General features: G+C 43.7%; 1 protein-coding gene across 1 annotated transcript in view; it reads right to left on the bottom strand.

Annotated features, from left to right (window-relative positions):
* FHDC1 (FH2 domain containing 1) overlaps positions 1-23,553 on the bottom strand; it is a 97,692-nt gene that overhangs the window by 12,378 nt on the left and 61,761 nt on the right. Inside the window, exons 5-10 of the mRNA XM_086962311.1 lie at positions 16,288-16,373; positions 16,086-16,186; positions 15,331-15,401; positions 15,135-15,242; positions 12,103-12,173; positions 4,612-4,729 (exon numbers count right to left, since the gene is read on the bottom strand). Of these exons, the coding sequence (XP_086818437.1) occupies positions 4,612-4,729; positions 12,103-12,173; positions 15,135-15,242; positions 15,331-15,401; positions 16,086-16,186; positions 16,288-16,373 (555 nt within the window). The remainder of the gene's footprint in view (positions 1-4,611; positions 4,730-12,102; positions 12,174-15,134; positions 15,243-15,330; positions 15,402-16,085; positions 16,187-16,287; positions 16,374-23,553) is intronic.

Raw genomic sequence — 23,553 nt, 5'->3', positions numbered from 1 at the left:
AAAACTGCAATAAATGGCAGACACTCAAAACACAACACCACATTGGGAAGGCACTTCTATAAGCATGGAATACAGAATTTCCTATAGTGGAAGAACTTCCTTCAGGGAATAGAGAGGGTGTGAATTAGATTTGGAAATGTCTTTAAAGGAGGAGAACTTTGAGGTCAGTTTTGAAGGACCAGGAAGAGGTGGTGGTCCGGAGCGGAGGCGGAAGGGAGTACCAGATTCTCACTGCATTGCCTGAAAAGGATTGGGCCATCGATCTTTCCTTTTTGAAAGTGGGAAGTTGAAGCAATACATTTTTCCGCATTGCGTGATGGTCTAGAGCCTCTAGAGAGTTTCACTTTATTTGCCAGGTAGCAAGGAGAGGAGGAGTGCAAGGCTTTGTGGGTGATACAGGCAGTCTTGTAGATCGATCTTGCCTCAATGGGAAGCCAACGGAGGGTGGATAACATGGGAGTGACATAGTCGCTTCTTTTGGCCCCATATATGAAACGAGCTGCTGAATGGAGAACAGATTGAAGGGGCGGCAGGTGGGATTTGGGGAGGCCAGTAAGAAGAGAATTGCAGTAGTCCAATCTAGAGAGAACCAGCAATTGGACCAGGGTTTTAAGGTCTTGCTCCGGGAAAAAAACGAATCCCCCAAAGAAGGTGCAGTTGGTATTGAGCAGACTTTGCAATGGAATTGATGTGGGAGAGTAGATTGAGTTTTTTGTTGAGTAGGACACTAAGGGATTTTGCGCTGTCGACAATGATGGGTTTATTGTTGAGTAGATTTATCTGATCCATCCATGATTGAACTGGAGGAGGAGAAAGTGAGGAGGAGAGGAGGAGGAATTCAGTTTTGGAGGGATTCAGAATCAGTTGATGAGTTAACATCCAGTTTTGAATGGAGTCGAGAGTAGATTTTAGGATGGTAAGACCGTGTGTGGAGGCACCTTAAGGTAGATTGAGTGTCGTCCGCATAGAGATTATAGAGGATCCCGGATTTACTTAGGAGATTTCCCAATGGTTCTGAATAGAGGTTGAACAGAGTGGGTGAAAGTATAGAGCCTTGAGGAACACCTTGTCCTACAGCGAAAGGAGATGAAAGACTGTTCGCTATTTTGATCATTTGGGATCTATCAGAGAGAAAGGAAGCAAACTATTTAAGTACAGTGCCCTCCATGCCCATTCTCTGTTGAAGAGTATTAAGGAGAGTGTTGTGATTGACAGTGTCAAAGACGGCAGAAAGGTCAAGGAGAATTAGAAGACAAACCTCCCCCGAAACGAGCATCTGCTGTGCGTCAATCGCTTGCAGCAGGGCTGTTTCAGTGCTGCAGTTTTGAATGAAGCCAGACTGGAAAAGGTCAGGAAGATAATTGTCCTTGATAGAACGGGAGAGTTGTTTAGCTACACATCTTTCTGTGATTTTCGCAAGAAAAGGTAGGTTAGTGATGGGGCGGAAGTTGTTGAGGTTGTTCGCATCAGCGGTGGGTTTTTTAAGCAGAGGGGTAACCTGCCCAGTTTTGAAGGAAACAGGAAGGCAGCCTTGACAGAGGGAGAGGTTAACCAGAGGGGTCCAATAGGAAAGAGAATGGGTATAGAAGTCAATGACACTAGGGATGGGGTCAAGGAAATGGTTGGAAAGCTTTGTTTAGAGGAAGCATTTGAGGAGGGCATCTTCAGAGATGGGGTCAAAGTTCTGCCAAATGGCTAAGGATTTGCGCTCCTCTGGAGGGGTAGGATGAATGACCCGATTCACAAGTGATTTCACTTTTTCATCAAAGAATATAGCGAATTCCGCTGCTTTCTTTATGAAATATCATAATTGTATCAGATTTTTCATGTGAAAGATCAGGTCTGACTGGTTCTGTAAAGAGTAGCACAGTGGGCACAAATCACAAAGGACTGGAATGTGGTCCTGAGTAATTACCATGGTTGAGGTTATTTCATGCAGGTCATCAATTACTTTTAGGTTTTCCTAAGCCAAACACTCCAACCATCCATAATCAACAAATGTGGGAGAATAAAAATTACATCAAGTAGCAGATAGAATCTCTACAGTCTCCTTGTAACAAAGGCACATTAAAACTTAATCTGATGTTCAGCCAGGACTCCTATCATTATGTGGCTATTGCATGCAGGACACGATGTTAAGAAATTAGCCTTTTAGAAATGCTTTCTGCTACTCTCCCACACAGTAGATAAAATGTACAGTGTGTATCAATGAGGAACAACGAGTGTAGAGCAATCGAGCAAGCAAGGTCACTTTCATTCAGACTTTGCCAAATGCTTTCTAGCCACTATAAACTTCAGAGTTCACGAGTGCCCAAATGTCATTAGACAGATGGTGAAAACTGAGCCTTTTGAGTGCACAACAGAAAACAAATGCTCGCACCCTCAATGACAAAGAGGAACTAAAGATTCATATCATATGCCTAGTGAAGACAGACCACATTAAATCAGAATCGTGTTGCTCAGAACAAATGGTTGGATTTGAAGAAGCTAAACCAGTCCTGGACACATTAACATATCTAATGAACCTGATCAGGGCAGGTGCATGCCAAAGACGAATTTTATGAAAACGCCCTTTGATCACGTGTCAAGGAAACGCCCAGGTGGTAAAATGTATTTTCCATCTGGAGCACCAAACATCTTTGTATTGTCCCTGAACCAGATAAGAAGTATCAGGTGGACAGAGCATTCAATGCCAAGCGCAGACCTGAATTAAAAAAAGTAAAAAAGTGCACAATGTGAGTCTCTACAAACTTATACAAGAGCTTGTGTTTGCCTACAAACATGTGGTCTAAAAAATGAGAGCCCTTCAATGGTGGCTTATCGGCGGCCTTTTTTGCACCCGATTTGGGAAGAAAGTAAACGGTTCTGACACCAAAAACCGGGTTGCAAAGATTTCATGACAGTAGGATATGGAGGACTGAATTTTCAATTGCAAAACAACAAGTATCTGCTTAGAGCACTGATAAATCCTTTGACTTAGATTAGAGAAAATACACATAGGTTTTAAATTAATATGCCTCTTTTTCCCGCTGTCCGTCACCCCTAATAATGTAACAACGTGGTCGTTACAACAACCGCGTTGTAACCACGCATACCATTATCCTGTAAGTTGTAACAACAACTTGCGGGGGGGTGCTGGATGTTGGAATAGTATAATTTCCTATTGCAATTCCAGTCTGTGCGGACAGTAGGGAAGGTGTTGGATTTTAAATCCAACGCCTTCTCCCCCCCCCCCCTCTGCAAGTCGTCGTTTCGACTTGTGGGGTAATGGTATGCGTTGTTACAATGCAGTCGTTATAACATGTAGGGTGACTGTTTCATGGTCAGGGTTGTTTACCGTTTTAAATATCATCTGTGAAGATGGGAATTTACCTGCAAGAGGCACTCTTTACTTCTTTCACTGACAACAATTGTTTTGGACACTGGTACATGCATTTCTTGAAGGAAATTTCTATTAAGCTAACCTTTCATCTGAAAAGAAAGTTGACATGCCACAAACTACAGATGCTTCAATGTCTGGCAGCTGTCCTGTTCGGTGGCTCATGAATATAACCTTACAAGCCGAAACACTGCAAGGGCTGCGACAAAATTATACATTACAGCCAGAATCCATGACTTTCGATTTCCTTTTTTTATCCCTTTCATAGTAATATTCCTTTAGTGTAAGATCAACAGTAGGCAGAGAGACATTTTGATGACTGAAGCAAATGGTTGCTTACTCTGTATGTAAACCTTTCTACTCAAAGCAAAACGAAAAAAAGGCCCATCACTAGCACAAAAGTAGCTTACATGGCAAAGATCTACTAAACTTTATGCATGCTGGGCTGCTTAACTTCAAAACGACAAGACCTATGTAGAGTACAAATAATGGACCTGAAAGAAATTTGATGGAAATGACTATTCACACATTTTGAAGCTCGGACAAGCCTTTAATTTGATCCATTTTAAGAGTGAGGCAAACGTGTTCAACTTTTTCATTAGATTGCCAATGAATCCAGCATATATACCTCCTTTCATCTCCCAGGATCCAAGTTTATGTCTTCAGTCTGTTTAATCCCTTATCTAAAATTTCTAATGTATGCAAACTGGTTGAACACCAGTAAAAATTAAACTGCAGAAGTGATGACAATTGCCTTGGTTCGGTCATTCCGATTATGGGTAATACCCAACTATATGAAAAAATAAATATACAATAAACCACCTTCAGAACTGCATAGAGTAACTCAGAAGCACGTCTGACGTTCTCTGTGTTCACCAATACCAAAAGAAAATAGGTAGAAGAGCCAAAACTGAACTATTAAACTTACAATCTCTTTTGGGCAGAAAGGGCCTATCCAGTGGCGATTAATGTGGCAACTGACAAGCTCACCAAAGAAAAATCAAGAATTTGAGCATAGTATCGCGAGCCACTGTTCAGCCTAGGGCATTGAAGGCAAAACTTGCCAGAGGAACTCCCATCCTTAAACAAAAAAATTTTCTTGGACAATTATTTATGATACAGACACTTTACATTAAGAAAAAAAAATTAAGGCTATACTCGAGAGCAATTTAAATGTCAAAATATCAGTTGGTCTTTCCAATGTTAAGACTTAATAACTTTATTGCTCATACCTGGAGGAACTCTTCTATTTGTTGCAATAGCTCAGGATCCTTGCTGACATTGTCCTTCAGAGAAGTTGTCTTCATGGACAGAGATCTTAACTCCACCTCGATGTTATCGATGGATAACCTAAGAACACAGGTACAGAAATAAGAAATAAGTCACTGCACCTTGGATACCGAGTATACTTTGGTGTGGCCAAATGTGCTTCATAATGCCGAGTTGGTGAAGCAGAAAATTCAAACATGAGCACCTCCTTCTTGGTAAATCATCCAAGAAAGCACGCGGAAAGCAAACGTTCACCTAGACCATGAACTCTGTACACATTACTAATACACAGGAGATACTTAGTTGAATGTCATGGATATAGAAAATACGTGTCAGATTTTAAGTAACAAGTTGGTACATATAATTCATACTGAAAACAGACATTGTACTGCTGCATAACTTCATTGCTGAATTTAAAACAGGAAACTAAATATCACTAATTGTAGGGATTTACGAATGACTTGGCAAATTACCTACAAGACCGATTTCTACTCTTGCACAAAAAGAAAAAGACCAACTATTGACATACACCAATAAGGTGTCCTCTTGTGTCCACAAAGCTACAACAAACGAGACAAAACTGAATATCTGTGCTTTAGGAACAATGTGCAGCTAAGCAAGCATCAGCTCCCAAGGCCTGCACGCAGCCTCGATTATACATTCAATTAACATTAACAAAATTATATTTTTTTAAAAAGGCAATTCTGAATATCTGTGCTCTAGGTCATATGTTCAGTTAAGCAAAAATATTGCTGTGTGAGAGTTAAAACCCCAAAAAATTGATAACTGCTTACAGCTAAAAATAATTTGGTCAAAACCTATTCTTCTAGCATTTTGTCAAACGCAATATATCATCTTGGGGACTCCTGCCGAATGGGCCCGAGCTAGAAAGGCCAGAAAACTAAGGTGGTGGGGAGAAGTGTGTGTGTGTGTGTGGGGGAGGGGGTGAGAGGGGAGGAGTTAATTAAGGGGCCGAGCGGGAGAGGCTGGTTAACAATGGAGGGAACAGGCAGCAGGAAGACAATGTAGGGCATGGAAAGTGTGGGCAGACAAAGGAGAGAGTGGGACGAGGCCTGGAAGACAATGCAGGTCTTTCATCGGAATTGTAACAAAGGCTTGTAAAGTTAAAACAAAAAGAAATATAAAAATATAATTGAAAAGTTGACAATTAAAATATCTGGTTGGTCAACCAAATTAGAGCACAGAAAAAAGGACCACCTGCAGGGCAAATGATAATAGCAGTTAGACAAGTAAGATGAGAAGTGCTGTTAGCGCTACGAGGGGCAGGGGGGCAAATGAGAAGGGTCTCAATGAGGGTGTTATATAAAATGCCCACCGGTCAATCACAGGCGCCGATCATTTGTGTGCATACCTTGCTTCCAACATCCTTGTTTTGATCACTTTTATCACACAGGGAAGCATTACACTCCTTTCCCATCAATAGCAGGTTATTAAACAGGAATTGTGAAAGTCAATAGGACTCACCTATGCGAGAGCTACTGACTTTGTCAAAGTATTTTAGCCATGTTGTACACCAGTGTGGCTTCTATTAAAAATGGCTAAATGTTAGTGGCATAGAGGATAGTGGCTTGGAGAGGGGCTTGGAGCGTTGTAGATTGGAATGGTGAAGAATGGAGTAAGGGTATTGTGGAGTGGCATAGAGTGCTGTGCATTCTAGCAGCAGAATGGAGCAGCAGAGAGTGACGTTGCGTAGTGTGGCATACAGTGGAGAGGCATAGAGTGGACTGGTCTAGAGTGCATTGCCTAGAGTGTTGCAGAGTATTGAGGGAAAGAGTGTAGGGGCATTGATTTCAGCTGCAGAGTCCAGTGGCATAGAGTGAAGTGATGCAGAGTGTAGTGGGGTAGAGTTCATTGGCATAGAATTTAGGGTTACAGAACAGTGTCAGAGTGCAGCGGCGCAGACTAGAGTGCAGCGGCGCAGACTAGAGTGCAGCGGCGCAGACTAGAGTGCAGCGGCGCAGACTAGAGTGCAGCGGCGCAGACTAGAGTGCAGCGGCGCAGACTAGAGTGCAGCGGCGCAGACTAGAGTGCAGCGGCGCAGAGTAGAGAGGCAAAGCGGTGCAGAGTAGAGAGGCAAAGCCGTGCAGAGTAGAGTGGCAAAGCCGTGCAGAGTAGAGTGGCAAAGCCGTGCAGAGTAGAGTGGCAAAGCTGTGCAGAGTAGAGTGGCAAAGCCGTGCAGAGTAGAGTGGCAAAGACGTGCAGAGTAGAGTGGCAAAGACGTGCAGAGTAGAGTGGCAAAGCCGTGCAGAGTAGAGTGGCAAAGCCGTGCAGAGTAGAGTGGCAAAGCCGTGCAGAGTAGAGTGGCAAAGCCATGCAGAGTAGAGTGGCAAAGCCGTGCAGAGTAGAGTGGCAAAGCGGTGCAGAGTAGAGTGGCACAGCGGTGCATAGTAGAATGGCAAAGCGGTGTGGAGTGGCGTAGAATGCAGTGGTGTTGAGTGCAGTTATGCAGAGCAGAGTACATTGGCATAAAGTGCAGTGGCATAGAGTAGAGGTATTGAATGCAGTTGTGTAGAGTGCATTGGCACAGAGTAGCACGGCGTAGAGTGCAGTGGCGTAGAGAAGATTGTTTCAGAGTAGGGTGAAATGGCAGAGTGCAGTGGGGTAGAGTAGAATGGCATATAGCAAAGTGGGGTAAAGTGCAGTGGCATAGATTAGTAGTGGAGTACATTAGATTGGCGCAGAGTGCAGAGGCATAGAGTTCAGTGTTACAGAGTAAAGTGCATTAGCACAGAGCATATTGGCATAGAGTGAGGTGGCGTAGAGTGCAGTGTTGCATAGTGGCATAGAGTGGAGTTGTGCAGAATAGATTGGAGTGCAGTGGTGAAGAGTGCATTGGCATGCAGTAGAGCGGCAGAGAGTAGAGTGCAGTGCTGTAGAGTCGAATATTCATGGTGTGGTAACACACTGCCATTAAAGACAAAACATTTTCAATTGAAATGGCCATTACATTTGCACAGACATACCGTTTCACTAATAAAACTATACAGCACACAAATGATAACATATGGAAATGGCATCATATAGTGTATTATGTTATGTTATGTTAACATTATTTATACAGCGCACAGCTGCCCCAGCAAAGGGGCGTCCTGGCGCTTAGACAGATACTACAACATAACACGCAGGAAGAGGGAAAAAAAGGAGGAATGACTATCCAAGAACAGGAAACAAAAAAGTTTTAATGGCACGCCTGAAGGCGGACAGATTATTCAAAGCTCGAATGTGCACTGGGAGCGAGTTCCACAACCCCGCGGCAAGCACTCGGTAAGAGCGGCCACCCATTCTGCTGAGTTTAAAACGGGGACAGACCGCAAGATGAAGAGCCTCCGATCTCAAAGATCTCGAAGGGATGTAGGGGATGAGCAAGTAGGCAAGTGCCGGCGGCGAGGAGAGCTTCATGATTTTAAAGGCCAGACAGACCGATTTAAACTTAATCCTTTGTCTGACCGGCAGCCAGTGAAGGGCAGAAATAGTGCTGGAAAAAGAGCAATGCCTGGGAAGACCAACAATGGCCCGCGCCGCAGCATTCTGTACCCTTTGTAGCATGGATGCCTCAGCCTGGTTTACCCCCAACATCAGCGCACTTCCGTAGTCCAGCCGAGATAAAACCGAGGCTTGGACCACGTGCTGCCGGGTGGCAGTGTCAAAGAACTTGAGGACCGGTCTTAAGCCTCGCAGGATACCGTAGCAGGTGGCTGCAACCTTCTTCGTGTGGCCTGTGAAGGTGAGCGCCGGATCCAGCCAGACCCCTAAGTTTTTTACTTCGGAAGCTGGATGGGAGTGATGCCCAATTCTGGAGGACACCACTCGTCTCCCCAGAGCTCAGCATGTTTCCCCAAGACCAAGACTTCAGTTTTTTTGGCATTCAATTGTAAGCAATTGGTTCTCAACCAATTTGCTACTGCCACAAGTCCAGCTCGGAATCTGGGGGCATCCACTTCAGGGTCTCCACTCAGTGTCACCGCCAGCTGACTATCGTCTGCATATGAGGTCATCGTCAAACCCCACTGTTTGACGATTGCAGCTAGCGGTTTCACATAAAGGTTGAACAAGGTAGGGCTCAACGAGGAGCCCTGTGGGACCCCCAGATCCAAAGGATGAAGAGTGGACTGGCAGGGTGGTATAGCCACCTTAAAGGTTCGATCAGAGAGGAAAGATCGGAACCACTGAAGGGCGGTCCCTGCTACTCCAGCTTCCTCCAGGCGCTGAATCAACACACGGTGGGACACAGTATCGAATGCAGCGCTCAGATCTAATAGCAGGAGCGCTGCCGTACGTCCGGAGTCAAGCACCAGGCATAGATGCTTGATCATATAGAGCAGAGCGGTCTCGGTACTGTGTCCTGGCCGGAAGCCATTTTGGCTAGGGTCTAGTATCGGATTACGAGCAAGGTGATCAGATAGGATGGAATTTACATGGGCTTCGGTGACTTTAGCAGTCCAAGGAAGAAGAGATATGGGGCGGTAGTTCTCAGGCAAAAGAGGGTCTGCATTTGCCTTCTTCAAAACTGGGGTGACTACCGCCTGTTTCCACGAGGAGGGGACCATTCCGGTTGACAACGACAGGTTGATCAAGGTGAGTATCGGAACTCGACACAGAGGGGAAAGCGTCCTAATGAGAGCTGGCTTCAGTGGATCCAGAGGGGATCCGCTGAAGCCAGCTCTCATTTGTTTTTCTAATATTAAAGTATTTGTTTCCAACACACTTCAGAATTTACAAATCAGGTGCTTCATTTGTGCGCTCCTAATTCAGAAATGCCAGCACAGTTTATTTCAATGTTGTGTGCTAGAAAAAACCTTTCCTACCCCCAGTAACCTGCAGTTTTCAAAAACGAGCACTCGTGGAAGAATACAAGCGGAGTTGGGGTGAAAAGGCTTTGCTCCTTGGGAAGGACAAACTCCTGCTTTATCGAATATCTTATACAGTATGTCTTGCATGTCCTTGCCAATTGAAACATATAGGCAGCACTATACACCCTACAAAGATGTGCATCCTTGAGCATCAGAGGGCTATAACACACAAAGATGATACCTATCCGGTAGCATGAGGTTTTGAATCCCATCGTCAGAGCAACAGGAGTCTTAAGATTCTTCTGTATAGATCATGTGCCACCAGATGTGAGAGGAGGGGATAGAGTGCTTATACCCAACATGCTCGAATCCAGATACATCGGAGGCTTGCAAATAAAAACTCCAGTGGGTCTGAATGGCAGAGAAGAGCTAGAAGTACATCTGTAACCTGAAGAATTAGGACATTATAGACTGTGATGAAAAGTTAATGAATCAATGTATTTAATGGAGTGTACATTAATTGTTGTTTGCGTTCCCTTATTTTGCAATTTTCTATTTCATTTTCTATTATCTAATTAAATAATCAAGGACTTGCTTGGATTTTAAGGAAGGATGAGTGTTTCACTTCTGATGTCATGGAGTATTCAATCAGAGTGTTTTTAGAGTAACATGTTAGTATTACGGAGACCATAGAATATGGATCTATGCAAGCCCATATAGAGCATAATAATAGGACGGCAACTCAATTATTCCTTAATCTGACACCTAGTCCATACAGGGCATGATGATTTGTTAGATTGGTTACTTTCAACTTTGGGGGGCCGTCGCAGTACACAGGAGTATATGGAGGATGCCCATTTGGGTTGTATTACGTGATGACATGCAATCGTTGCGGTATATGTTTTTGGATTCAGTATGGATTGTGTTATCAGGTTAGCACAATTTCCACACAATAAACGTTACGCAATGCATTGGATATTCTTTTCGGAGACAAGATTATAGATATATATTATTATTATTATAGGAGCTTATAGAGCGCCTGGTGACGTCTCTCAACGTGTCCCCGCGCTATGGAGAAGAGTGTTGCTTAGATGGAAGCAAAGCATCAGACAGTTTAGATGGTGAAAAGATATGTTTTTAGATGTTTCCTAAAGGATGTTTCACTTTTTTCCTGTCTGATATTCATAGGAAGGGTATTCCACTCCTTAGCTGCGAGAGTGCGGAAAGATCTGCCTCCAAGTCTGGCTTTTTTTGGGCGCATGATCTTAAGCAAACCTGTTCCCTTCGAGCGTAGGGATCTGGAAGGTTCATAGGGTGAGGCTAAGTCAGACAGATAGGAGGGGGCTCTATGGTGAATGATTCTGTGGCACCAGAGAAGGGCCTTGAATATTATTCTCTTTTATGGGCAGCCAATGCAGAGTATCCAAGGAAGGTTTAGAAGGAGCTCTTCGCGGGAGTCGTAGCACAAGGCGTGCTGCTGAATTTTGTAGGACCTGTAACTTCCTAATGTTTTTTTCTGAGGTGCCCAATAGAAGCACATTCCCATAATCAATACGGGATGTGATGAGAGCCTGCGTCATGGTGCGCCTGGAACTCAGAGGAAGAAGATCCAGGGTGCGACGGAGCGTCTTCATCACTCCGAAGCATTTTCCAACTGTTTTTTTGACATGACTGTCAAATGAAAGTTTGGTGTCAATCCAGACACCCAAGTTCTTGGCCTCCTGACTGGGGGTGGGTAAGGATCCCAGACATGAGGGCCACCAATCCTTGGTCCAGTTGGTGTTGTTCCCACCTATGACGAGTACCTCTGTTTTTGTTCCGTTTAATTTGAGGCAATGCTCGTTCATCCATGTAGCCAACTTGCACATACATAAGTTGAAGTTATCTGCCTCAGAGGAGGGGGATTGAGACAGGGAGATCAAGAGTTGAGTGTCGTCGGCGTAAGAGACAAGCTCTACGCCGAACGATTGGACCACCTCTGCCAAAGGAGACATATATAAGTTGAACAGGGTGGGACTCAGGGCAGAGCCCTGAGGTACCCCCTGTTCTAAGATCAAACTGTCAGAGAGATAAATCCCTCTTTGGACCTGAAAGCTTCTGTTGGTTAAAAAAGCCTTCAGCCAGCCTAGAGCCTCTTTAGTGACTCCCGCTCTGTTTAGACACTGTAGCAGTATGGAATGAGCTATATATATCACACACAGACACACACACACGTACGGGTATACACACTTTTTTTCAACACACCAGCCAAGATTCTGATTTCCAACCTTCACAAACTTTTTAGTTTTAAGTTCACCTTTGCCCATGCAGAGTATTTCAGGGAATTACAAGACAATTTCACACAGCTCAAACCTGGTCAAAATCGAAAGATATAGGCTGACTTAACCTGCAAGTTTACCTTTTGCATCACTTGTTTCCACAATGGCAAATGCCTGTGAAATTTTGCTCTGCAAGCTTACCTTTTGTGGCACATTATCGCAAAAGCCTCTATGCGGACACAAACGTGGGAAAGCATCAAAACCAGATAATACTGCAAAGATTCCACACAGAACTTCATGGAAACAAATCTTTGCAACGTCCCACATCCCAGTGTAAAGCCACACAATAAGTTCTTTGAGGCAGAGGGGAAGGCTCTCTGATTACCTGGCGGCATCCTGGACATGCTGGATCTTCTCCGAAAAACTCAGAAGAGCTGCATCTTTCTTCTGGGCCTCCTGCAACACACAAAGGTACGCTTAACGTTATGCACATCGGGATTCTCATCCACAAGCAGGTAAAAGTAAAGAAAACATTTTGGGATAGTGCCGTTTACTCAAATAACTGAACCACTGTGGAACCAAAAGTCTACAAACAAAACAAAACTAGATAGTGATAGTGAATCGTGTCAAACAAATGTTTACTAGATGGTTATTCAAGCATGGTAAGGATAAGTATTGCCTGCTTTCATTCGTGCCATTGAGAGCAGCTGCAACAAAAATCTAAAACCTTACAATTTCGTTGTAGGCGTTGTTTTTTGCCGTATTTGTTTTCTTTTCTTTTATGTCTTTGATGTAGAGCAAACTAGTTTAAAACTGAAGGGCTATCCAGCTGTTGCTGAACATCCAACAGCATGGTCTTCGGGTCCTGACTGCGTCCATGTCACACAAACCAGGTAGTAAACCTGGTTGGAATAGGAGACACATGCACATTAAATAAATATATACATATTACATCGCAATTTTGAGGCACGAGGAGGTAAATGATGTGCCAAGAATCGCATAAGTCATGACTAGTGCCTAAAGTATAGCTAGTGGAACTGACAAGAGAGCTCAAGTTTACATTAGGTGGTTCTCAAACATTTGCGACAAACAAGTGAGCTTAAAGTCAATGTGCTTTACGAATATGGACTAGAGGTCGTGTTCATCTCAGAAAGCTGTTGGGCAGAACCCTTGGCACAATCTGTCTCTAAGGTTTTACGTAGTTGATGCAGCTAAATGTCAGTAGCCAGCGGTGTCTGAAAACGATTTCAACACAACTATTTGTAAAAGCATTGTACCTAACTATTGTGCATCCCAGAGCGGCACAATTACACTTGTTGTGACAAACACATAACTCTGACCACACAACAGGCTTCTTCCACAACTTGAATCCAGGTTTCAATTAACGTCCAGACTGTGGTAGGCTATGTATGTTTTTAAGACACACAAGAAAAGATACATGCAAGGAATGAAAGAAAAAACTGCTGCAACTGTGTGGTCTGACCAACAACTTACTTAAAATATTTTTTCGCAATTTAACCATTCAATCGTATAAATATCTGGATTAAGCAATCTTTTAGCAGCTAAATCACATTAATTCAGAAGAACTAAATATTCCTTGGAAACTGTCTGTGGAATGCCGTATTATGTTTGAATCTCAAACCAAGTATAGTTTAAAAAGCAACACTTCAAACTGCCTCACAGAAATTTAAAAATCCTTATTGATTGTGTGCGTCTTTGCCCGGCTCCTGGCAGCATCATATTGATCTGTGCATTGGAACATTAGGATCTAGGGGTCTATGCAGTTCGAAGGATCCTTCCAGTCTTTATTGGCTTTTATTCAGAAAGTGGCGAAGAGTAATTTATGCAGACATCTCCTAATAGGTGCACAAAGCACCTCCTTTTGCACATATGAAATGTCACTGCTCTAAAGAGGAGGTGTTCACTGCAGATTATCAGCACTGTGCTTTGAATGAGCGAGCTAAGGCTATATTCAATAGAGCTTCAGAGTAATTTGCACCGTGATTAAGCGGTACTACAAGAACAGGAACCACCGAAAATCCACCCAACACGAGTTAATGGGCACTGTTCCTTCTCAACATTTTGGTTTGAGTGTGTGGTATTTAAAAAGCACTAGACCAGGTCCTTGCTTTCTAGACTTTCAGATGGACCAGACCCAGAAGGAACGTGACTTTCTGTACCCAGACAGACACTCTGGTCTCTATCGGGATACAACTGCCTGCCTTTGTAGCGATGATCTCACTAGGAGAGCAGAAGGAGGCAGCGTGCATATTTTTCATTATAAAGCCACAGAAATGAGGGATCTGACAATACATCATGGCTGATGGCATACATAAAAAAAAGCAAAGCTTAAGTCATAAAAGTGCCCTCTTCTACTGCTGTGAAGATAGGCCATGCTCCACAGAATACTTAAGACAGAGGTGCTCGCACAGCCGTCCAGGCACCTAAAACCAGATTGGCAATCGCAGGCCAGGACCAAACCTTGGTGTCAAATGTGCTAATTTTCACAAACTCCGATTACAGACCAGCTATGGAGAGATTGTTTCTGGACAGATTACCAAATCAACAGCGCATCATTCATAAAGGTATTGCCCACAGTGATACTGTAGTGGACGGAGACTAGAACTTGGGCTGTTGACCAGACAAAGCAGACACTTGAGGGGCGTGAGGGCCCACACATACTTCTTACATGGCCCACAGCAGTTAGTACCCAGTACCCTGACCTCAGATGTACAAAGAACGAGTACTGTCAGTCAGCAGGTCTGCACAGGGATAATGTCCATCAGTACCCAATGCGGTTTATAGAATGTTTTAAGGTGCATGCGCTTCTATACTGTCAAGGCAAACCCTCCAGCTCATCTTGCTATCCACAGCAGGCAACATTTGATGCACATGCATCTGTGCAGTTTGCCCTCCTCGTGGATCCACAATTTGGGAACAGTTCTAAGATGTGGATAATCACCCCAAAAAATATTGGATGCATAATTATTCCAACTATTCAAGCTGAAGAATTGGGTATATAGCAAAAGCAGGAAGTGCTCAAATCACTGCACAGTTGGTGACACTAGAATGGACGGTCTCCACATGCTACAACCAGGTCTGCAATTAACCTGTGTTATATTCCATTACAAGGTGTCAAAATGAGAAGCTTGGAAATATACAGCTCTCTCTGCCAAGTGTTCACCCAACTGTAGAATTCACCTGTGCACACTTGAATGCTCTACCAAATTTAATTTGGGCAAGGCAGTCGCTTCTCTCAAGCTACAGGGCATTAAAACAAACTTGAAACAGTTTTTATATCCCAGCCACTGTAAAAAACCATACTCCCAACATTCTCCCTGCGGCTGAAGAAGGCTTATTACAATTCATAAAGAGTGTGCATACTCACAAAAAGAACTCCTCCCTACAATTACTTACCAAAGCAACAAAATGGAGCAGATTCATTCCAGGCTTGTTCGCTTTTGTGTCTGCCAGCTTCAGCAAGGACGACAACTTGAAGCCAACAGCGTTGCCAGCATAGCCTCCCTGAGGGGAAGAGAGACAAGGCGCCTTCAGAGGAGGGCTCGGTGAAGCAAACAAGGAGCTCCATGCAGTACTGAAAAGAGATACTCACTGCGTTCATGATATTGCCAGCCTGAAGAACAAGGTACAAAATGGAATGAAGCTGCTCACACGTCATTAGTTCTGGAGTGCAGAGAAAAAGAGGATATAAAGAATATTAATCCAAGATTCCTAATTTGACTAAAGGCTACACTGCATAGTTTAACAACAAAAAATTAAAAAGGGAATAGAAGAGCTATGAGAGAAAAAAATAAGAATCCTATTGCATACATCAAAACGGAACCCTGTGTTTAGCTCTTGGTCTGGTGAGCAACCTATAACCAGGGCAACCATCAAAGCTCACAAAACACCCGGCGCAACAATTCGGAGCTATAGAAAGAAAATGAATGGGCCTCAATGAATAAGAGGCCGCTTGAAGAAGGCATTTTCCAAGCTCCACCGTCTATGTTCATGGCGCATTCGTGCACCGCAGGATTTATGTCTGTAGACTCAAATTAGGGAACAGGGCATGGTGCTGAATAAAGGGACTGTGTTAAATGAACTTTTAAACATGAAGCTGGGTCCAGCTTTCAGGCCCTTCACCTCCTCTCCTCGCCACCCACACAAGCGCCCTTTGATACCCCCGCCTCTGGCCATCAGCACAGGGCCTTGTGGAGAAGATCAACAAGAATAAAAACCCACAGCATTGGGGAGTGGGAATGGAGACGGAAAACCAGAAAAGTCAGAGGAAAAACTGCTTCTGCAAACGCGGTCTTTGACCAGCTAGGCTAGCCAACGTGGGCAAAGGGTTGGCCAGAGTTTGCTTACCACGCATGGCAACCAGGATCACCGACATCTGCTCGTTCAGAGAGGAGAGCGAAGGTGCAAATTCCTTCTTTAGCACCATTGCTTCAATTCGGAGGGAATAGCTGTAAAACACACAAACAAATGAAACAGATCACTGTGAGAGCACTCGATGCAAACAGATTTATTGCCAGACTTACAACAAAAACAGGATCAAATGACTTACTTTGGCACATGTATAAGTAAGCACATGAAGGAGTCGGCCAGTGACAATTTAGAAAGGTCCCCACTGAAGGCCTTCAGTATCTTAGCCTAAAGAGAGATGGAATAAGGAAAAATATTAAGGAACATAAACATAAGGGAGAAAACCGCTCACAACAAGGCACAATAAAGTAACTGCATAATTTAGCAAAAACACCGGATAACTGCCAAAAGTCAGCCTAGCGTACAAGACCGCGCTCAGAGTTAAAAAACAAAAGAAAACAAAAAATTGCAAATATTTTTATGAACCATTTTTTTCAAGCTCAGAACGTCAGTTCCGTGACACTGGCACAAAGATCTTGGAAAGATTAAAGAAAAGACTAGACAAAAGAACACCATTTTTTTCTACGTTTCTACAAATGAGCATTTACGGGCCCATCTTTGAAAACTCAGAATTATAAACTGAATATGCACTCAGCAAAGTTAACCTTCAAGAAGGGTTCTGCCACAGTGGTTATGCCCAGTGTACACTACACAGGTTTATTTATTTTAAAAGTTTTGTATAGCGCGGACAAGACCCCGAGGGGTATCGGAGCGCTTCACAATAATGGAAGGGGTGAACAAGGAAAGAGAGGACATTGTAGAGGGAGTAAGAGGTTCATACAGTAAATCACATATTGTCTAATATTTGTGAGTTAACTACGGAATAGGTGTGTAAAACATACACTGCCTGCTGTCTGGACTCCTATTGGAGGCCAAAGCAGCATATAGAACCCAAAAACCATATCCATGCCTTCAGACGTCAATCACACATTCCACATTGTGACAAATGAATAATGACAATTTTTGTCAATAAAAGTTAATAAAATAGTTCTTTTTTTTCAAATTGGTTCTTTCGCCCACATTACATGGAAGACTACATCTAATCATGCCCCATTCATTAATTGTAACATGATTTCCATGCTTTGGCGGACTTTGTCAAAGCTAATGCGCCAAACGCAACCAGCAGATGAAACCTACAATCCAATGGGTCTCAATGAATCAGAGTAATCTCTACCACTAGAACATGGCTAGGCCAGAGGTGCGGTGCACACGTCAAAACCTCATTTTAGTAATCACAACCGAACCTATGTAGTTATCAGTGCAGTATAAGGGTCATCTGCTTATGGTGCAATGTTGTATGTGAGATGTGCAACTGACGACTCAGGAGTTGAATATGTACTCGAGATCAACTTTACACCGGAAGCCCCATGTCTGGCATGAAGGAAAAGGAAACAAGAAAAAATTCTGCTGTGCACACACACCCTTACGAAAGCTAGCCTTTTATTCTGCCACTTCGGGATTATGCAACCACAAGAAAAGGGACAAGTTCAGCCTTGGGATGGTGATGTGTGGATCCAACTTCATTGGAAAGAAAGATAGCAGCCATGACGCGGTACAGTATGGTGGCACAGGAGGACTCCTGTGACTTCAGCTCTTTTCCAGCAAAAACATTGCAAAATGGATGCATGCAACTCAGCTGCCAAACGTGACTTTCCCGTTTCCAGGTTAGGAAATGGCAGCCATTGGACAACTCCCAACATGCCCGTACACAGAAGCGCCTGCAGCCAACTTGCTACAATTCTGGACATGAGTAAGTCAGTATCTGAAGACCGGGTATGATCCACCCCCTCTTGTGCCAACTCCACTGCACCCTAGCACACTGTTGACACTAATAACCAATTATATTGTAGCTTCCGGTCGCAACCCAGCAACATAAAAAACACCACGCACACAAACAAGAACATTCCCTTTTTCTGATAACACAGGGCATGCAATGCCTAAGCGTTCGCTTATGCAATAACGTGAACAACCTGTTTGGTGCTGCTATTCACTCGTTAGTTTTGAGGCTGAACAACCAAGTTATTACAGGAAGGGAATACAAGGACCAGAACTGTCAAACAGAACACAAATAATTCACCAAAAATGAGCTGATTCCAAGTTAAAAGTTCCCATATCTTTGCAAGTTCAGATTTTTTAACTGCTAAAAATGTTTGTCCCTTACTACTATGAAAAAGATACCCAGGATGTTTTGCGAATATATAAGTATTTGCATCAGCAGTAAAATTTTCATGGAAGCACTAGTATATGTGTGAGAAAAAGAAAGTTGTTAAGGAATCCACAATAAAACTACCTAGAGCAATGAGTACGGTGAAACACAAAGATGTTTTTTCCCAAGAACACTGGCACCTCAGTCATCATAAGAATCAGAATGCCAAGCCATGGTCTTCATTGACATGATAAACGCAGATGCTCATACATGCCCAACAAAACGTACAGATGGCAACAGGATGCTTTTTTTCCATGTCCTAAATATGTAGGTCTGTGAGCAGTAGAAGTGTGTGGCTGAAGATGTTCTCCATGGACCAGGACACTGGGTTGGAGTCAGTCTCCAGCGCCTCTTTAATTCTCCTATCAAGACTCAGCTCTTTGATGGTAAAGGAAATCCATGGACTGAGTCGAAGGATATAGGAGTAATAAAATCCCACCAGAGGACGCTTGAAGTTTGGACCACAAACACCCAATTTAGATGTGTCACAGTTCACCACATGGACCCTATGGTCAGCTCTCAGACGCATGATGCAGGGAGCAGCGGGAAGCCACTGATGGATCTCTGCTCAGTCTAGCATTAAAGAGGGTAGCCACAGGTGTGGGGAAAACCTCCAGGAGTAACAAGGTATCTGGGGTCTTTCAAAGGAGGAACGAATGCACAAGGTAGGACACTTACTAAAACGTGGTCCTTAATTGGAAGTCATCGCAAAGACGTGCTCTGCAGAAACGTTATCATATTAGTCAGCCCAAAAACAGGCAGAAGTACTGCATTCTAGGCCCTTTGCACCCTATCCAAAAGACCCTCTGAAATTTGCAAGTAGAGGACATGAAAGCCTTGGGTGTGGGAATTAACTGCAAGTCCTGCAGCTATGGCAAAGTTTCTTGAGGAAGAGAGGCGATATTGGCTTAAGTTAAGGAATATTATAAATGCAGCTTTTAAACACCTACCTTACATGGGTCTTAAGAATAGACGACAGTTAAAAAAAAAAATACACAAACACATGAAGTCCTGGTTGTTTTGTTGTTTTTTTTTTAATTGAGCATCAGTCGGACGATGGCACGGGCCTACAACGGTGCTATGGTGCTACTATGTGGATACAACATAGTTACTCTCCAGGATAGGAAAAAGAAAATCACAATCCAGGCCCAGAACGCATCCACCTCATGACTCAAACCACACGTGAGAAGCAACTTGTGACAAAACTCTGAAATTGATATATACTGCACACCTACACGCTGGATGGGACCATAAAACTCTGGCACAAGGAGACAAATATTGGGTGCACTAATAGCATTTCCAAATATTATATATTTTTAAAGCTTGATTATCTTTCATTGACCAAGTATGGGGCCGGTCCGTTCCTGTTTTTGAGATCCCAAAATACAATTTCTGGTCTTAATGGAAAAACCAGAAACAACCAGCAAATGTTTTAACTGACAATATATTTTAGATGGGTGTTCGTACATATGCTCAAACCCCTTGCCTCAGCACCCTAGTTCAATATTTTAACCTTTTACCATTGACTCGCATCGATCCGACTCCCCAGTAAAATGTTCACCTCCATTAAGAGCCAAAGGCCAAATGAACTGCACACACTGCGTGATATGTCCGAAATCAGCCAGTTTACCAGATTTCCCTGCAGTACGAATTTGGGCTCCTTCACAGCCCAGTGTTGCTCCATAGGCAAAATAGACAAAAATGAAGCTCGTCTCATTAAAAACACATTACTTGCCTCTCAATATATCTATTTAAATTGAGGGACTAACAAAGGTTTGCTCTTTGAGAAGGCAGAGTGTCTTTTATTTACACAAGTCACGTTTCACTCGATTGCCAGATACCTGGCTGTAGCATCTGTGCCAGGAGCAAGTGGAATTCAAAACAATTTGCTGAGATCCATCTTTTCAGAATAAACAGCTATTTCCAGAATGGCTCTAATGTATACGGTAATCAAAGACTCGAGCAAATCTTAAATGTTCACTTAACTTTTCTGGACGGGAAACCACTGTGAATCCGGTCCATTATGTCAAAATATTGCAATAAATATATTTCATTTTGTGATGCAAAAATACAGCTTTTCAATGAAGCGGGGATCTGCTCTGTACCGCAGGAGTGCATGTGACCTAGCACCCTTCCCTGTAGCAGAATTGGTCGAGGAAAGGACAGGTGTAAATAGTTACCGAGCTGGAAATATTCTAAATAACTAATAATTTATTCGCGTGGTTTTATAAGATTAAAAATAACACTTGTTTGTTCTAGCCATTGGCCACTAATAATGTATCTGTTTTTCAAAGCCAATCAATCTTCCGTGCAGCTATCCAAGAGCACTTGATCTGTAGTCACAACATACAGGACGTGTTCACTGGTCACAGAAGGCTTTGAAAAGCAAATGGCGAAACAGACATGAATGTAAGCAAAGAAACCAGATGGCACCCTAGAATAACTATTTATTACAGCTCGCTAATGAACAAACCAGTGATTTCACTAACTCTCCTAGCAGATGTGCTGCTAGATTAGGTCTCTCTGGTTAAAAAAAGTAGGTTATTTTTAAAAATGCCAGACGGGAACTACAAAGAACACAGTTTGCCAGTCTGTAATAGCAAGACTTGCTTATAATTCAGTAAAGCAGATTAAATGTGCATCGTTTTTTCAGGATACAAAGGCAACTCATATTTCTGTATTCGTGTACAATAGTCTTCAATTGAAGATAAACCGTGCATAATGCACATCTTCTTTACTAAAGATCCAGGCAGTTAGCACTAACGCATACCGACTGGCGAAGAACCACCAATCACGTTATATATAACACTCAACCTTCTAGTACTGCCTGCATGCGTCATGAACAGGAACCTTATATGCCATCTAGAAAACGGTGCACAATAAGAACTCTGGGCAAATAGCCCGAGTCTGGCCACTCTAAGGTATGCTAGGATGATATTGGGTTATGTACAGAGTTGCACTGCAACAAGAATGTGACGAATACTGAAGTGCGGCAGATAAAGAATAATTGTTCCTTATGTCATTATATGCCTTGGTGGGAAGCTTGCTAGGCTCATAAGGGTTGTGTCATAATACTGTATCTATAAATGTCATCCGACATGAATATCATGCGCTAAATATGGTTCATAAAAATATTGTCCCAATGTTTACAGATTTTCTATCATCGACTCAAATGGAATGGTATTTTTTGTAGAATATATTTTGGGCACAATTTTTAGGTAAGACATTATTCTAGCGACAATATTCTGGTCTCACAAACTCAGTAGGGCTTCAGGGTAGACTTGATAGGCGTCAAAGTGTTATTCTAACACTTCACTGGCCAGGTTGCCAAGATTATCATTACAGAAGTGAGGAGACAGCACTGCCATTTTCGATTAGAAAAGGGACACAGTCCTTTTTAGGTTTCGCTGGGGAACGGAACCTTTAGGCTCCGCCTCCAGAGAAATCTATTGATTACAGTAAGGACTCTGGAATACGCCCCCCTGTCCCATTGGCTAGCTCCATAAATGGAGCCTAGCCATTGGACGAGGGGCCTGTCCGTCAATGCCGGACCAGACACGGGGGCGTTCCCGAGATTCTTTGGCTTTTGCCGACGTCACGCGACGTCAGCCGAAAGCCGGGAACGCCCCCGAGTCTCCTCCGGCCGGGCCGTGCTTGCTGCTGTCCTGGGCATCGTGAGTGTTTTTCCCCGGCACGTTTCCCGCCTCCCTCCCGCCGTTCGTGTTCTCTCCCACCCCCCTCCCCCCTCACGCCCCCTGTGTCCTCTCCCGCCCCCTCCCGCCGTCCGTGTCCTCTCCCACCACCCCCCCCTGTCCTCGTAGGTGCTTGTTACAACTTCCGTTTCTGTGTGCACTGCAGGGTGAGGAGGAGGACCTCTCTGCTGAGCCAAGGGAAAGCTGCAGGAAGGGACAAGCCTTTCACCGGCGCCCGTACCACCGGAGGCGTTAGGAAACCTGATACTTCTGTACGAGGATTACTATCTGGAATAGAAAGAAGCGAAAAATAAAGCGATCGTTTGGCTGTGAACCTGCTCGCATGGGAAGTGTTTATTTTTCTTTCCTAAAGGGGAAGCTGGTCTGAGGCCTACATAGACAGACGGAGGATAGGATCCCTTTACCATCCCTGTTAACAGCATCAGCGGGAATATGGCTTGAAAACGTCCTAAAGTCTTGCTTTTACATTTTTTTTTAAACTGGAAGGATGGACGAGAATCTGTGAGCGCTGCCAATCGGCACTTAGACTGAGCTCTCCAGCAGCAGCTAGGTGTTCTCCTCAGAGTGCCTGCTCATCTCGTGCACCGGAATGGCTATTGGATTTATTTAGTTTACTTTCAGCTGGAGGACACCTTGATCACCCCCCCCCCCCATAGGATGCTGTGAAAATCAGAAAGGAAAACGGCACCATCTTTGCTTTTTCAGAGCTGCACTAGGTCTTGGATGAAGAGTGCTACTTTACCCTTTCCACGCTTGTCTTTTTTCTGTTGTATGTGTACTTTGAATGTTTCTCCACGCTTTCCTTCTTAGTTGTCAGCTATTTTCGTTGCTTCTTCTTTCCCCGCCCCGTTATTTGTGTTGCTGGCCCCATTCACGTTTGTAGTCTGTTTGGTTCCAGTGAGTGTTGGTGTTCTGCCTTTTAGTGCCCTGTTAGTGTGTAGCCGACATGCTGATTGGAGCACGTGTGCACTGCTGCTATTACTTGGCACACGTGTAGTAGTTGTTTATTCTCCATGCGTGTGGGCACTAATGTGTGTGCCCGTGTTTAACCATATGTGGTCGTTTGACAATGTTTATAAGCTGGAAAGACTGATAATTTAGTGGATGTGTGTAAAACTATATCTGTCGTGGGCATTTCCTCTTAAGTGTGTGTACTCTTTCTAGGACAGCTTTTTCTGTATGTAAACGTGAGGTTGAGTACTTTGCCCATGTAACTAGATATTACTGGCGCCATTATAAATGTTGCCACTCGCTTCCCTGTTTGGTCCTCTAGGCGTGTTTGTCTCCCTTAATCAATGATCGTAGTTGCAACTTCGTCAATTGGGGACACTGTGCTGCTGTTTTGCTAGCAGACCCTGTGTGTTTGAGTTGCTGGTGTGATTGGTGCCCTTTCCCGTATGCAACTGTTGACGGAGAGCTTCTTCCGCTGTGTAGTTGTAAATAGTCACTTGTGTTCAGGTGGAAGTAAAACTTGTCCAGCCCCCTGCGT

Source organism: Lissotriton vulgaris, chromosome 3_1 (genome assembly GCF_964263255.1).
Source record: "Lissotriton vulgaris chromosome 3_1, aLisVul1.2, whole genome shotgun sequence".
Lineage (NCBI taxonomy): Eukaryota > Metazoa > Chordata > Amphibia > Caudata > Salamandridae > Lissotriton > Lissotriton vulgaris.
Note: the sequence above shows the minus strand (reverse complement) of the source record. Positions and strands in the feature narration are given on the sequence as shown.